Source organism: Scyliorhinus canicula, chromosome 2 (genome assembly GCF_902713615.1).
Source record: "Scyliorhinus canicula chromosome 2, sScyCan1.1, whole genome shotgun sequence".
NCBI classification, from domain to species: domain Eukaryota; kingdom Metazoa; phylum Chordata; class Chondrichthyes; order Carcharhiniformes; family Scyliorhinidae; genus Scyliorhinus; species Scyliorhinus canicula.
Genome location: NC_052147.1, coordinates 63,318,908 through 63,334,405, shown reverse-complemented (window position 1 = coordinate 63,334,405; position 15,498 = coordinate 63,318,908). Strand labels below are relative to the sequence as shown.

Genomic DNA, 15,498 nt, shown 5'->3' with positions numbered 1-15,498 from the left:
GCATGGTCAATTCCAGCTCCACTTGACCCAGAGACGTAACACAATTGAAATTAACAAATAATTCTCAGAAAAACACACTTCTTTGGCCCTTGGCTGCCAATAACTACAGTCACCAGTTTTGTAAATTTTATTAATAACAGTAACTATAATTAAATATGCAGCAAATACAATTGATTAACTATTATCTAATTCCTAACCCCCCCCCCCCCCCCATCAACTCATCCCTCCCTCTATACACACACACACACACAAGATAAACAAACACAGAGGGAAAAAGAGGGGTGCAAAAATAATGATGAAAGGAAAAGGGTAAGAGTCTTTGTTTCCGATAGTTCTCTTCAGTCTAGATTTTGAGTTCAAGGTTCCTGCTTTCAGTCTGTCATAGTTTTTACTGTAGATTCATCCAGATTCTCTGCAGGTTCAGAAATACAGTAGCTATGCAGCTTTTCTGGATAAAGAGGGAGAGTTAGACACACAGTTTCTTCTCTTGAGCAACCAGGACCCGCTTGATCTTCCCGTGGTTCTCTGAAAACCATCCCATTTGGGTAGGACCCAATCGCCATCTGTTGGCAGGCAGAATACGGCCTTTTGCCAATTCATTGCCCACCAGCCAACTAATGGACCCGAATCCCTCCAATCTCTCTTGGTTGCCAAAAAAACTGAGCTCCGCTGTTCAAAAGCTAGCAGTCTACGATATTGCAACTTTGGAGTTCCTCACTTCCTTTGCTCAACTGAAAAAGGTGTACGTCCATTATACATCCATGTTAAAAATGATAACGGCAAAATAAAAGAATTGTGAATTGAGGGAATCAATATGACGGGCCCTTACAGCATAAATATTTTATATGGTGGCACAGAACAGACTAGACAAAAACTTAAAGTTGGATTACACTCAGGCCACTACTTTGAGAGCCAAGAAAATCACCTCACTTTGCTCTCAGTATCAAGGTCAGTCTCTAGAAGGTCAAACAAAATGGAAAAATAACTTGCCTCGGAGACGGAAAAGAAAATACTGCACAGTCATCAAATGCCAAATGGCTTATTCCAGGGCTTGGTTTTTGTAAAAGCTGCGAGGCTCAACAACTACTCGGTAGGAAAAAATTAACAAATTTGTTTATTGATGTTTAACTATACACAAAGGAAGACAAAGAATGCCACCGTACTCCTCAACTCCCCGGGCGTCGACTAGCCAGTGCTCAATCACCACTCAAGAGCTTGGGCTTGCGTTCCACCATTCTACAAGTCATCTGCCGCTCTGTGAGTTCTGTCACAATACCACATCTCCCTCCCACTTAAAAGTTATTTATAACACTATTTATGAACAGGCAACTATTTGTGAACAGACAACTATCTACAATAATAGTCCATTAAAAAAATGGTGGGGGAACAGGAGAGTCAATCAAAATTTCAGTCTATCAGGAGATTTCCGAATTTTCTGAGAATGCCTTAGCTCTCTGGTCAGCTCTGCTACAGTTGAGGTAGCAGTGCCTTGAGAAGCAGCCGGGTGGTTTGTAGATTCAGGAGGTGCATAATGCAGACATTTGCTTCAGTTCCCATTGGAACAACACGGGCTCCTTTCTCTGGAGTAACCAGTTCCACTGTACTTGGCACTGCTGGACGAACGCTGGCAGGTGCTGCTGGATCAGCCTGCTCTGCTAGTACTGTGTTGGTTTCTCTCTGGTTCTGGGGCTCTTCTGGGGCTGGTTTAGCTCACTGGGCTAAATCGCTGACCAAGCAAGCCAGCAGCACGGTTCAATTCCCGTACCAGCCTCCCCGGACAGGCGCCGGAATGTGGCGACTAGGGGCTTTTCACAGTAACTTAATTGAAGCCTACTCGTGACAATAAGCAATTTTCATTTCATTTCATTTCCTTACGGTCCATATGTTTCCTTATTTTTCTTCCTTAGAGGTCAACCAAATAGGACATGGGGTCTGTTTTTGCTATGATTCTCCAGGGACCCAGGCTGGGGATGAATACCAAGTTATTCACCTCAAAGGATCTATCACCTTTAACATAATTATGATATCTCTTTTAAGTTGGGGAACACTAAGTGAAGTCTAGTCTGGAGGCACTCCCCCATTAGTAGCTCTGCCGAGTACACTCCCGTAGTAACATGCAGTGTCCTTCTGTAAGGTAAGAGGAATCTAGCACGCTTCAATCGTAAGGGTGCTTCTTCATTGATAACTTGAATGTCTGGATAGCTCTTTGTACTAAGCCATTTGAGGCTGGGTGATGGTGCACTGTGAACACACGTTTTATTCCATGAGTTTGCATAAAACGCTAAAACTCTCCTCCTGTAAAGGCAGTGTCGTTATCGGAGACAAATGGTCAGGCCATGCGTAGCAAAGGCTTGTCGTAGTTTTTCGATTGTTGCAGACGACGTTGCGTTCTCATTTCATGAGTATCAAGCCATTTGAAATGAGCATCAACAATCATTAAGAACATTGTGCCCACAAAAGGACCTGCAAAATCCACATGTAACAGTGCCCAAGGTTGGCCAGGGGACACCCATGGGTGCAAGTGAGTCGACGGAGGCAGAGTTTGATGCAATTGCATTGATCACAACTTCCGACTAGATTTTCGATGTCCTTATCAATACCTGGCCATCAAACTTAACTTCTGGTGAGCATTTTCATTTTGGTCTAAGCTGGGAGAGCTCTTGCAGCAATGATTCTGTTCCTAGGCTGGAACCACCACTCTAGATTCCCACAGTAACACTCCATCCTCACGGCTCAGTTCGCCTTTGCGGAGCTGGAATGGCTTGAATTGGTCCGACTTGTAAAAGTGCCATCAGTGGAGGGCCATATGGACAGTACTGGATCTCTCGGAGTCAAATTCCGAATTTGCTTCAACGATACCAGCAACATATCCAAGAGGTTGGGGGCTAACACTATTTCTTGCGGTCCTGGGGGTGGTGGTATGGTTTGAGGTAGTTGAAGTCGGCTCAGGGCATCTACGTTCGAGATCTGGGCACCTGATCTGTGTTGGAACATGTGGTTGTGAGCTGCAGGAAGTAAAGCCCATCGCTGATGCAATAGGAGGAATAGTATTGCCCTCGCGAAATAACCCGAAGTGGTTTGCGATTGCCGATGGTCACAAATTGACTCCCGTACACATAATGGTGAAATTTTTTAACCCCGTAAATGATGGCCAGGTCTTTCTTCTCAATTTGGGAGTATTTTCTCTTGGCATCAGTTAAAATTTGCAACACAAAAGTGATGGGATGTTTTTTGCCGCCTTCCATCCTACGAGATAACACTGTCCCACCTACTACGCCAAAGGACAAAGCATCGCCCGTTAAAATTATCTCTCTCTTTGTCGAAATGGACAAGCAAGCCTGAATATTGGAAAGTAAGTTTGACTTCCTCAAAGTCTTCTTTTTGTAGTTCGCTCCAATACTATCATTGATATATTTTTTTAAACAGATGTAACAGTGCCAGTGATGTTGAGACACTTGGTATTAACTAGCCGTAGTAATTAACCATACCCAAAAAAGATTTCAGTTCTGACACGTTCTTAGATGGTGTGTCCTTGATAGCTTTCATTTTTTCTTCTAGAGGGTGTAGTGCCTTTGCATCAACTTTAAATCCAAGGTAAGTAACCTCTTTGGCCTGAAAGGTACACTTCACTCTTTTAAGTTGCACCCCTACCTCTTTAAATCCCTGAAGCACCTCTTCAAGGTTTACCAAATGCTCTTCTTGGGGAACTCCTGTGACCAAAACATCATCTGGGTGTATCGCGACTTTGTATGGTGACACAATGGTTAGCGCTGCTGCCTCACAGAGCCAGTGACCCAGGTTCGATTCTAACCTCCGGTTACTATCTGTGTGAAGTCTGCATGGGTTTCCTCCGGGTGCTCCGTTTTCCTCCCACAGTCCAAAGATGTGCAGGTTAGGTGGATTGGTCATGATAAATTATCCCTAAGTGTCCAAAAGGTTAGCTGGGTCACAGGGATAGGGCGGGGATTGGGTCTGTGTAGGATGGTCTTTCGACTGCTTGGTGCAGACTCGATGTGCCGAATGGTCCCCTTCTGCACTGTAGGGATTCGATGATTCCATGGTGCACTGAAAAATAGCACATGCTGAAGACACATCAGAGGGTAACTGGGTGTACTGAAACAAACCCTTATGGGTGTTAATTGTTACAAATTTTCTTGAATCTTTATCCAAATCCAATTGTTGATACGCTTGGCTCATGTCTAGTTTCGTATACGTTAGGTCTGTCGCTAGCTCCGATCTTTGGAATCAGATACCTGCCTAACTTGGCTGCTTGATTGATGGTCAATTTGTAGTCCCCACAAATGTAGACTGTTCTATTCGATTTTAGGACAGGTGCAATGGTGGAAGCCTATTCAGAAAACTGCACTGTCTCCACGACTTTCCAAATGTTTGAGTTCTGCCTCAAAGTTTTGATGTATGGCGTATGGCACTGGGCAAGAAGTATGAAATTTTGGGGCAGCATCCAAATTTATGTATACTTTAGCCTTGACCGCCCCAATGCTGCCTACTTCATTTTGAAAGACTTCATGCTGTATTTTAAAAACTTCTTGGGCTGGATTCTCCGTCGGTGGGATCCTCTGATTTGCCGGCAGCGCACTCACGCACACAGATTTCCCGAAGGCGTGCGGGTGCCGGGAAGGAGGTTCCCACTGGCTCTGTGAGGCAGCAGCGCTAACCATTGTGTCACCATACAAAGTCGCGATACACCCAGATGATGTTTTGGTCACACGAGTTCCCCAAGAAGAGCATTTGGTAAACCTTGAAGAGGTACTTCAGGGATTTAAAGAGGTAGGGGTGCAACTTAAAAGAGCGAAATGTACCTTTCAGGCCAAAGAGGTTACTTACCTTGGATTTAAAGTTGATGCAAAGGCACCAACCAGACCAGAAAACGGGTGCAGTGGGACAGAAAATCCTGCCCCTTATAGACTGTCATCAGCTATGCTGAAGATCTCTAGCCAATTCAGTTTTATTTGACACAACCAAGCTTGTCCCATAAGGCTTGGACGCCTGGCCTTTTGCGACAGCGATCAGTAGTTGAGCAGACCGATGCTAAAAAGTCACCGGCGCGGATGCAGTTCAAGAATTTTAAGGTTTCCCCCACATATGTAGCTAATTTATTGGTTTTATTACTTAACTTTAAGGGTTGAACTCTGCCTTGAAGATATTTAAATCTCTTCTCCCCTACTATGGTAGTGGAAGCACTGGTATCCACTTCCATGCTTAAAGGCTGTCAGTTTACCAGGGTGCTATTATGACAGGAGCCGATTTACTCGTCCTGACTTTATTCAATTGATATATTTCAGATCCCTCTTCTGAATCATGTTCTGGATTATGCACTGGAGTCCAGGTTTTCATTTTGTTCAAGCCAGGTGTATTCGGTTTGGCTCAGCACTTAATGCAGATGTGGCCTCTCCGACCGCAGCCAAAACAGATAAAGTCCTGGAATTTCCATCTTTCCTCGGGTGATCTCCCGCACCTCTCGCATTCGTCAAATTTTCTGGGCTGGGTTGTTGATCCATTTTTTCCTTCTGTCCTCTGCCTTGCTCAGGTGAATTTCTGCTCCAACTCTTCTGTGCACTAAACACTGCCCTCTTGACTTGCAAATGTTTTGTGCCCCAAAACATTTGTGCCTTTCTCTACACTCTCAATCACCTGAGCTATTTCCAAGGCTTTCTATAGGGAAATCTTATTCTCTGCTCGCAGCCTTTTCTGTATGTTTATGTTATTCATGCCACAAATTAATCTGTCTTGCAGCATGTCACTCAACAATGATCCAAATTCACATGGCTCCACCAATTTTCTTAGTCTTTCCGTGTATGTCGCAACCGTCTCCCCTACATATCTTACAGCAAAGAAAAACATGAAACGCTGCATGATGATAGACGGCCTGGGGTTGAAATGATCCTTTACTAATGTCACAAGGTGGTCAAAATCTTGGGGCGGGATTCTTTGACCCCACGCCGGGTCGGAGAAACGCCCGGGGCAGGGGGGTGGGGGTGGGCACGAATCCCGCAACGCCGGTGCGACGATTCTCCAGCGACCGGAGAATCGGCACCAATGGCGCCAGCATGGTCGCTGCGCCACTGGTCGGGGGCCGCGCCGGCGAATCTCCACGCTCGACAAGCCGAGTGCCCGCCAAGTTCGGCCGAGTCCTGCCGGCATCGTTCGCATGTGGTCCTACCCAGCGGGACCTCACCGTTCATGCTGTGAGGGCCATCCTGGTGTGGGGTGGGGGGATCCGACTCCGGGGGGCTCCACAGTGGCCTGCCCCGCGATCGCGGCCTACTGATTGGCTGGCGGGCTAATCCGGGGAGGGGGCCTCTGTTTATCCGCGCCGGGCCCCTGTAGGGCTCCGCCATGTTGCCGAGGGCCGGCGCGGAGAAGGCAACCCACGCGCATGTGCAGATTCACGCCAGCCATGGCGCGAATGCGCGGACCCGGCCGGCCATGCTGATGCCCCTATCGGCAGCTGGAGCTGCGTGAGGCGCTCCAGTGCCGTGCTGGCCCCCTGTGCTGCGCAGGTTCGCTGCTCCTAGGGGCCAGATGATCCCGTAGTAAAACGCTCAGGTGTTTATGACGGCGTCAACACTTAGCCCCAGGATCGGAGAATCCCGCCCTTGGTATCCAGTGTTTCTGGGGATGTTAAGTTTCTAATGAGCTTGCAAGTTTGGGATCTACTGTAAGCAAAATGATTTTTTTTTGCTTATCCTCTCCTCTAATTTTGTTAGCGGTGAAGAAATAGCAAAGCCTTTCAATATACTTTTTTAAATAATAATCTTTATTGTCACAAATAGGCTTACATTAACACTGCAATGAAGTTACTGTGAAAAGCCCTTAGTCGCCACATTCTGGCGTCTGTTCGGGTACACAGAGGGAGAATTCAGAATGTCCAAATTACCTGACAGCACGTCTTTCAGGTCTTGTGGGAGGAAACCAGAGCACCCGAAGGAAACCCACGCAGACACAGGGAGAACGTGCAGACACCACACAGACAGTGGCCCAAGCCGGGATTCGAACCTGGGACCCTGAAGCTGTGAATTCAAGTGTGAACCACTGTGCTACCGTGTTTCTTTCAGTATATTGAACCCAGTGTCAGTCTCTGGGTCAACAGAGTCAATTGTCCCAAAAAGGGATATTTTTCCTTTACTTATTGTTGTCAAAGAGATTTTTTTGTTTAAAACTTTGAAGGCAGACCCCCCCGAGCCCCACTCCACCACACCGATTCCAGGAGCTGGCGACAATTTACCTTGTCGCCAAATATAATATCTGCAAGGCTCAACAACTACCCGGCAGTTATAAGTTAACAAATTTGCTTCTGGAAGCATAACTATATACAAAGGAGGAGAAAGAATCCCACCTTACTTCTTGACCCCCAGGTAGTGAGCAGGTAGTGAATGGCCAATGCTCAAATGCCAATCCGCGAGATTGGACTTGAGCTCCGTAACTCCTTTAGTCAACCGATCAACTGCCGCTCCGTAAGTTTGGACGTGCATTCCACAAATGAACTGCCGCTCCACGAGTTCTGCCACCTGACCCCAGTTATCATGTAGAAAGTATCCCTTAAAAGAAACTTAATAATGTCTTGATCTGTTATTTGGGCAGTGTCTTGAAGGCTTTTACCACATCGACTCAGGGACCCCCTCTTCTTGAATTTATCAATCCTGTATTCAATTATGATCTCAAACCTCATTAAAGGATTGAAACCCACAGTCCTAACCCAAATGTGAGTGGATGGTACAACTGTGACAAGCATGCATTTACTGCATCTGCACTGCACTCACATACTCCTGATTAAACTAATATTTTGTTGTGGTAGCATTCTGCATTACTAGAAAGCCATGTAAGCATACTTGCAACATCAAAAGCAAAGGTGGATGAGTGAAATAGTTCACACTGGCCCACCCTCTGATGTTTTCCACATGTCTAGACTACCAAACGATTGGAAAATGCAGCTACTGATTTTATAATTCCAAATATCAGGAGTGCTATTAAGCAATTTCGTTCACATAGATAATAGGACAACTTATCTGACTATACATTCATATTTTTAGATTTGATGCATTTTCAGTTCATCTCGCTACATGAGAGCAATGTAAGTGCTCAAAAATGTATTTCTATTGAGATCAAAATCAATTGATTTGAGAATTTATTTTCCTTGGAAATCCTTACAACCGATACATGTAGCAGCCACAGCACAGAAGTCCCAGCATGTCACTGTAGGAGGTAACCTTAAGTTTTGCATTTTCTTAATTCTCAAGGCAGATAATAATAATCTTTATTGTTGTCACATGTAGGCTTACATTAACACTGCAATGAAGTTACTATAATCTGTTCAGGGTTTAACCCTTCAAAGTATTATTTGACAGCCATAAGAAAATTGCCATGTTCAGAGTAAATATCAAATGAATTGTTAATAAATTTGGACTGACTGATGAAACATAAATGAATTAAGACTGCTGAATGCCAGCATGCACCGAGTTATTGATGATATCCCATTTGCCATTTCTTGGTGCTGAGCCGATCATGCTACAAAGATATCCAGCTGGAATGTGCTATGGCAGTTGCATATTGGTATGACTGTTATAATCAGTACATTTCCATCAAAATGTTGATATTTTAATTTTCAGAAATTTTGGTTTTTTTGCTACCCAGTAAATTGTTAGTGAGCTTAATTGATATCCTGCTGCCAATAGGCAGGATTCCCACATTCACCCCCTACGTTGCGCAACATAAGGGTGGGATGATTAAGTAATGGTTACCAAAGGGGATGTGGGAAGGAGAAAGCACACAAAGCCAGAATCAGAAGAGCAGAGAGTTCAATGATGGGACACTGTGGTACCGATGAAGGTTGCCAAGATAGGGAGAGACAAAGCCATTGCAGTGTTCAAGCACAATAGAGTGAATTTTAATTAACTAGGCACCAATGGTGAATGAGGACAGGCCAATGGGCAAACACAATTTTGTACTGGCTAGGATATGGGTAGCAAAGTTTTAGTCGAGGCAATGTTTACAGAGAGTTGAGGTTGGAAAGAATTGGCATAATCAATTCTGATTATGAATTCAGAGGCACAACCTCCCTCTGTCGTTGGTGGACCAGGTGCAGGCAGTTAAAATGAATGCGTTACTGAAATCATTCTTCAAGGGGTGGACAAATTGCGGCGAATGTGGACAAAGTGCACGGCTGGACCAAGGAGAAGGAGAGACCCGATGGGTTAAGATGGAGGAGGGCTCTTGTACGGGGTCGGGGTTGCGAGCGCTGGCAACGGCGCCGTTCCCGATGACACCGGGAAAGTCTGGTGGTGGTGGCGGCCACTTTGAAGATCTGGAGACAGTTTCGGCAACATTTTGGCTAGGGACTGGGTCAGAAGGGATGCCGATTAGGGGGAAATCATGGATTCGAGCAGGGGAGGAGTGAAGAGAGTTTTCGGAGAGGGCGATTAAGGAAATGAAGGATCTGTTTCTCAGGACGATTTGCAAGCTTGGAGGAGCTGGGAGAGAAGTACGGGTTGGCGCAGGTGGAAGGTTTAGCCACCCCAAGATCGAGGTTTTGCAAGGAAAGTATTCCCGACCTTCCCGATGTACCAGCATCCTCGTTGCTGGAGGGGGGAGGGTTGGACAAGGGGATTGTTTTGGCAATCTATGGGACGATCTGGCGGAGAATGGGGTGCCTAAGAAGGGGATTAAGGAGAAGTGGGAGCGGGGGGGGGGGGGGGGGGGGGGGGGGGGGGGAAGCGATGAAGAGGGATTGCGGTGTGAGGTGCTGTGGAGGGTAAATGCCTCAACCTTGCGTGCGAGGCTGGGGCTGATACAGTTTAAGGTCGTGTAAAGGGCGCACCTCACAAACTCAATGATGAGCCAGCTGTTTGAAGAGGTGGAGGATGTCTCTGAGTGATGTGGGAGGGGCCTCGCAAATCATGTTCATATGTTTTGGTCCTGCCCGAAGCTGGAATGGAATTGACGGGAGGTAGTTCGCACAATCTCAGGGGTTTTGCATACGGATGTGGAGCCCGGTCACCTAGAAGCCATTTTCGGGGTGCCGGACCAGCCCGAGTTGCAGGCGGATGCGGTGGAGATGTTTTAGCATTCACCTCACTGACCACAGGTCCTGTTAGGGTGGAGGTCAGCTTCTCCGCCCTGTGCCTCGGTGTGGTGGGGGGAACCTGCTGTAGTTTTTGAACCTGGAGGTGGTGAAATTTGAGCTGAGGGGACGAAGGAGGGATTCTACAGTTCTTGGGGTTTGTTTATTAGGTACTTTCGGGTGCTGTTGCTGTTGAATGTTGAGGGGGGGAGGGAAGGGATGTAGGCGAGGGGGCTGCTTCTTTTTTCATTTTATGTTTTAGGTTTTATATTGCTGGGGTTGTTTTGTTTCTGTTTCTTTTTCTGTATGGCGGAAACGATGAAAATATGGTGAATAAAAAGATATTTTTTTTTAATTAAGCTTTTCATTCGATCAAACTGCTGTCACCTCTTCCAGCCAAAGAACCTAAAGGTAATTTGACATAACAGCATTTTTTGGCAGAGTAGGAGCAGGTGGCCAGCCACACCTATTCCTGCAGGAAGCTGGATTTGGTCTATTATTCCCGGCTCTCTCTGTCCAGTGCTCATAAACCCAAGGATCCTTCTCGTAGTTGAAGGTCCCTTTGACCCACACTGCTAATGAAAAATTAAAAGATGCACCAGTGATCACATATGCAGGAGCCCTCCTGCCCAGTACTGCATAGTCCAGCACCATTTCTGTGCTCTCACATCTTGACACCATCCTGTGCACTTATATCTTAGCAATCAGTACTTTCCATCCAAGGAAACTCCCAGTAAACCAAACACTCCATTTCACCTCCTTAAATTCTATCAAACACTATCATCTTCACAAAACAGTTTCTGAACCCCTAACCTTTCACTTTCTGTTATTTGTAAAGTCTAGATATAAACATCCAATCTGCTGCATTTCTTCTTACGTAATCTTCCAAAACTTCCTAGATTCTGGAAAACGAGCCAGCAGACTTGAAAACTACAAATGTAACACCGTTGTTCAGGAAAGGAAGGGGCTATAAAGCAGGCCTGTCACTGGGAAAATGCTGGAATCCATTATCAAAGACATTCAGGAAATCATGAAACATGGAGTCAGCATGATTTTGTGAAATAGAAATCACGTGTGACAAGTTTACAGAGTTCTTTGAGGATGTATCAAGAATGTTAGATAAAGAGGGACCAGTAGATGTTGTATATTTGGATTTCCAAACGACATTCTATAAGGTGCCACATCAGAGGTTACTACACAAGATAAGAACTTATGAAGTTTGGAAAGCCAATGGATAGAACATTGTAGAAAACAGAGAATCAGGATAAATGGGTCATTTTCAGGATGGCAAAGTAACTGTTGAAGTTCCACATGGATCAGTGCAGAGGGCTCAACTATATGTGATCCATTTATTTGGAGATACTGTAGCCAAATTTCGCCATGATACAAAAGCAGGTAGAAAAGCAAGCTGCGGGGAGGATATCAAGAGACTGCAAAGGGATATGGGTAGGTTGAGCGGGTGGGCAGAATTTGGCACATGGTGTATAATGTGGAAAAATATGAGCTTGTCCACTTCAGCAGGAAGAATAAAAACAGATTATTTAAATGAAAAGAATCCTGCAGAAAGAGAGACCTTGTTCATGTATCACAAAAAATTAGCATGTTAGAAGTAATTAGGAAGACAAATGAAACATTGGCCTTTATTGCATCTGAACATGTGGACGGGGTATAAAAATTGTAAGTCTTGCCATATGGTATTGGTGAGACCACATCTAGGGTAACGCATATAGTTTTGGTCACCTTACTTAACGAGAGACATACTTGCATTGGAAGCAGTTCATAGAAGGTTTATTAGGTTGATTTGTGAGCTGATGAGTTTGTCTTATGAGGAAAAGTTGAGCAGGAGTTTAGAAGAATGAGAGGTGATCTTACTGAAACAAGATTCTGAACAGGATTCAGTAGGTTAGATGCTGAGAAGATGTTATCCTTTTTGGGGAATCCACAACTAGAGGGAACAGTTTACAAAGAAGGGGTCTCCCATTTCAGACATGTAAGAAAGGGGCAGCACGTGGCACAGTGGTTAGAACTGCCTCCTACGCGCTGATGACCTGGGTTAGAATCCCGGCCTGGGTCACTGTGCATGTGGCGTTTGCACATTCTTCCCGTGTCTGCGTGGGTTTCACCCCCACCACCCAAAGATGTGCAGGTTAGGTGGGCTGGCCACGTTAAATTGCTCCTTAATTGCAAAAAAATCATTGGGTACTCAAACAAAAAAATATATTTAAAAAAAAAGGATGAGGAAGAATTTTTCTCTCGGAGGATAATTAGACTTTGGAATTCGCATTCCCAGAGAGCAGTGGAGACTGGGCCATTGAATATATTTCAAAGTTGAATCAGATTTTTGATCGGCAAGGGAATCATGGATTGGGGACAAGCGGGAAAGCAAAGTTAAGGCAACAATCAGACTAGCTATGATCTTGCAGAATGGTGGAGGCTCGAGGTGCCAAATGGCCTACTCCAACTCCTCCTCCAATTTCTTATGTTCTTGCATTATGTATCCTTGATTTAAAAGGTGTATAAGAACAGAAATCCATATGTGAAGGAATATTGAATAATCGAGGCTCATTCTTTATGACTTTCACAGAAAAATAAGAATAAGGGAATTTAAATTCCTGACCACCAGTAAAAATTCTACAAAACTATTTGATAAACACAGTAACGAACTTACCAGTACTCAATAACCTTGAAGTAGTAGTACTGATTATACTGTTACACATAAAATATCCCCTGTGCTGGAAAATGGAGTGTGCCCCAATTCATTACAAGTTATGCAAAGGCCTATGATTTGTATATATTTTGAAACAGCAAAATTCAGCTGGTTGCAAACAATATCTGAAATCAGAGATCTTTAATTATATTGGAAAATATCACCAGATGAGTGATATTTCAAGTGCTTTCTCTTTCGAAGGGCCAACAATGATTGAAGGGGCTGAATGGCCTCCATCTATGCTGTATTATTTTATCCAAAAGTATAGTATCCGATATTATCTTCACTGATGAAAAACAAAAACATATTTAATTTTCATTAAACTTCCCCTACCCAACAGTAAAACACAACTCGGCAGGTTTATAATTCACCATAAAACATGCAGGCAGCAAAGCACAAACGTGAAAAAGAAATAAAAATAGAACATTCAAGTGTCCAAACCTTTCATATGCAATCGCTCCTGGATATTTCATTACTAATTCAAAATTAAATTTTGCTCCCTTCTTGGTTATGCCAGTTTCCCGAAGATGTTCCAAAATCTCACCTTACTTGTGGTTTCAATTGAGTATTGCCTTTACTATAATCCTGATGAACAAAAGCTGAATTTGTTCCAGATTATTCAGTCGGAGTTTGAACATTAGAAATGGAATCCTGACATTACGCAACAGCACAACCGAAGTGATATTTCCCATGATTCACATTAGAACATTTATCATTATTTTGCAATGAAAGGTTGAATAATTTAATGATTTATATCTGCTAAAATTCATGTCAGTCCCGAGCAGCATCGTTCTGACAATGGCAACCAATGCTGGCTGAAAAGAACAACTGGTATCAAACAGCATTATTTCAGGGATTACATTTTCTATTAAAAGTTTGGTGGCCTCAATGCAATGCTCTTTTATAACTTACTCAGTGACTACCAGTTCTAATTTCTTTTTTGCCATACCTTGTCCATCTATAGAAATCGCTGCATTCACTTTGGCCTTCTGAATAGCAGACTTTGTCTTCTTTTGTTGAACTTGAACGTCCTTAGACATTGGCACAGGGGCAAATCTACGAGGAGCAGGGGTCTGCAGAGAACTTCCCAAGCCAAATCCAGCAGTAACAGGTTGACTTCGACAAGCTGAAATTAAAGTCAGTACATGAGGACAAATTGTAGAATTTTGACTTTAATTCTGTTGTAAAGGTATACTTGCTCAAAATTGATACAGCTGGGAACTGGAGACTAACAACACAGAAAGAATATCCCAAACAAAGTTGCAATTGCTAGCATTAGAGTTGGCTTCAGTGCCCTGGGAAAAGGAGGGAAAAATCAACCAGGTTTTCTGAGCCTGATCCCTATCCTTTTATGTCTGCTGGAAAGTAAGTATCTGTGAATGGCCAGCAAGGACAGAGGGGGGTTGTCCTATCTCAGTTGTCAAATATTAAGCCTGTATTTATTATTGCCCATACAATAAGAATACTACTCAAGAGAAGTGTCAAAGGGAGTATCAAAAGGTCTGCATTTCTGTATGAGTTAGCACTGTCAGAAAATGAAAGGAGAAAGTTAGAGGAAAAAAATAGAAAATAATTCATGGCAAAACTAGAAGAGAAATTAAAATAAGACATACATGAAGCCATTTTTCCTTCATACATGCATTTAGTGGCTATTACTAACAGTTTTCAAAACCTGCACATGCGTAAGACATGAACAATGTAGGAGCTGGGGTGTTCCATTTATAAACAGCCCATCTTCTTCCCAGAGAAGTACTCAATATTCAAAATCATGTTCCACTTAAAAATATTAGCAAATCAATTGAAGATAGATCACTACTTGTTCTAATCCCCAAATTAAATGTATTAATGTTTAAAGAAGGGTAAAGATTCAAAGCTGCATATTCAAATTACGAGTTAATTTGGGCATCTTCTCCTCCTTTGCCAATGGAGCAATTAGATGATCTGTAAAGCAAGATTTTACCGAAAATTTAATCTGCAATTGATCTCAACACAATTGTTCAAAGGTGATAAAGGTAGGAATTTAATTGAACTGTTCAAACTGGTATGTGAGTCAGTCACCAGATTTCTGACAAAAGACAAACGAACCGGTGAAGGGAGTAAAGGGGAGGTACTTTAAAAAAAAATAAACATTGCAAAGTGTTATGATCTCGAGTGCACTATCTCAAAAGGGCAACAGTAACTGTTTTAATAGTAATTATGAACAGGGAATTGGGTGCAGAGTTATGGGGGGGGAACACTAAAATGGGACTAATTAGATAGCCTTTAAAAAAGCCATAATAGGTATCATGAACTGAATACTTCTTTTTGAGCTGTAATATTTTCTGAAGTGGAGATGCCGGCGTTGGACTGGGGTGAGCACAGTAAGAAATCTTACAACACCAGGTTAAAGTACAACAGGTTTGTTTCAAACACGAGCTTTCGGAACACTGCTCCTTCCTCAGGTGAATGGAGAGGTATGTTCCAGAACATTTATATAGACAAAGTCAGAGATGCCAGACAATGCTTGAAATGCGAGCATTTGCGGGTAATCAAATAATTACAGATCCAGAGATAGGGGGTAATCCCAGGTTAAAGAGGTGTGAATTGTCTCAAGCCAGGACAGTTGGTAGGATTTTGCAAGTACAGACCAGATGGTGGGGGTGAAAGTAATGCGACATGAATCCAAGATCCCGGTTGAGGCCACACTCATGCGTGCGGAACTTAGCTATAAGTT

At 43.7% G+C, this 15,498-nt stretch overlaps 1 protein-coding gene across 1 annotated transcript in view; it reads right to left on the bottom strand.

Annotated features, from left to right (window-relative positions):
* Window positions 1-15,498, bottom strand: part of kiaa0586 (KIAA0586 ortholog) — an 818,517-nt gene that overhangs the window by 695,891 nt on the left and 107,128 nt on the right. Inside the window, exon 8 of the mRNA XM_038780001.1 lies at window positions 13,735-13,911. Coding sequence (XP_038635929.1) covers window positions 13,735-13,911 — 177 coding nt within the window. The remainder of the gene's footprint in view (window positions 1-13,734; window positions 13,912-15,498) is intronic.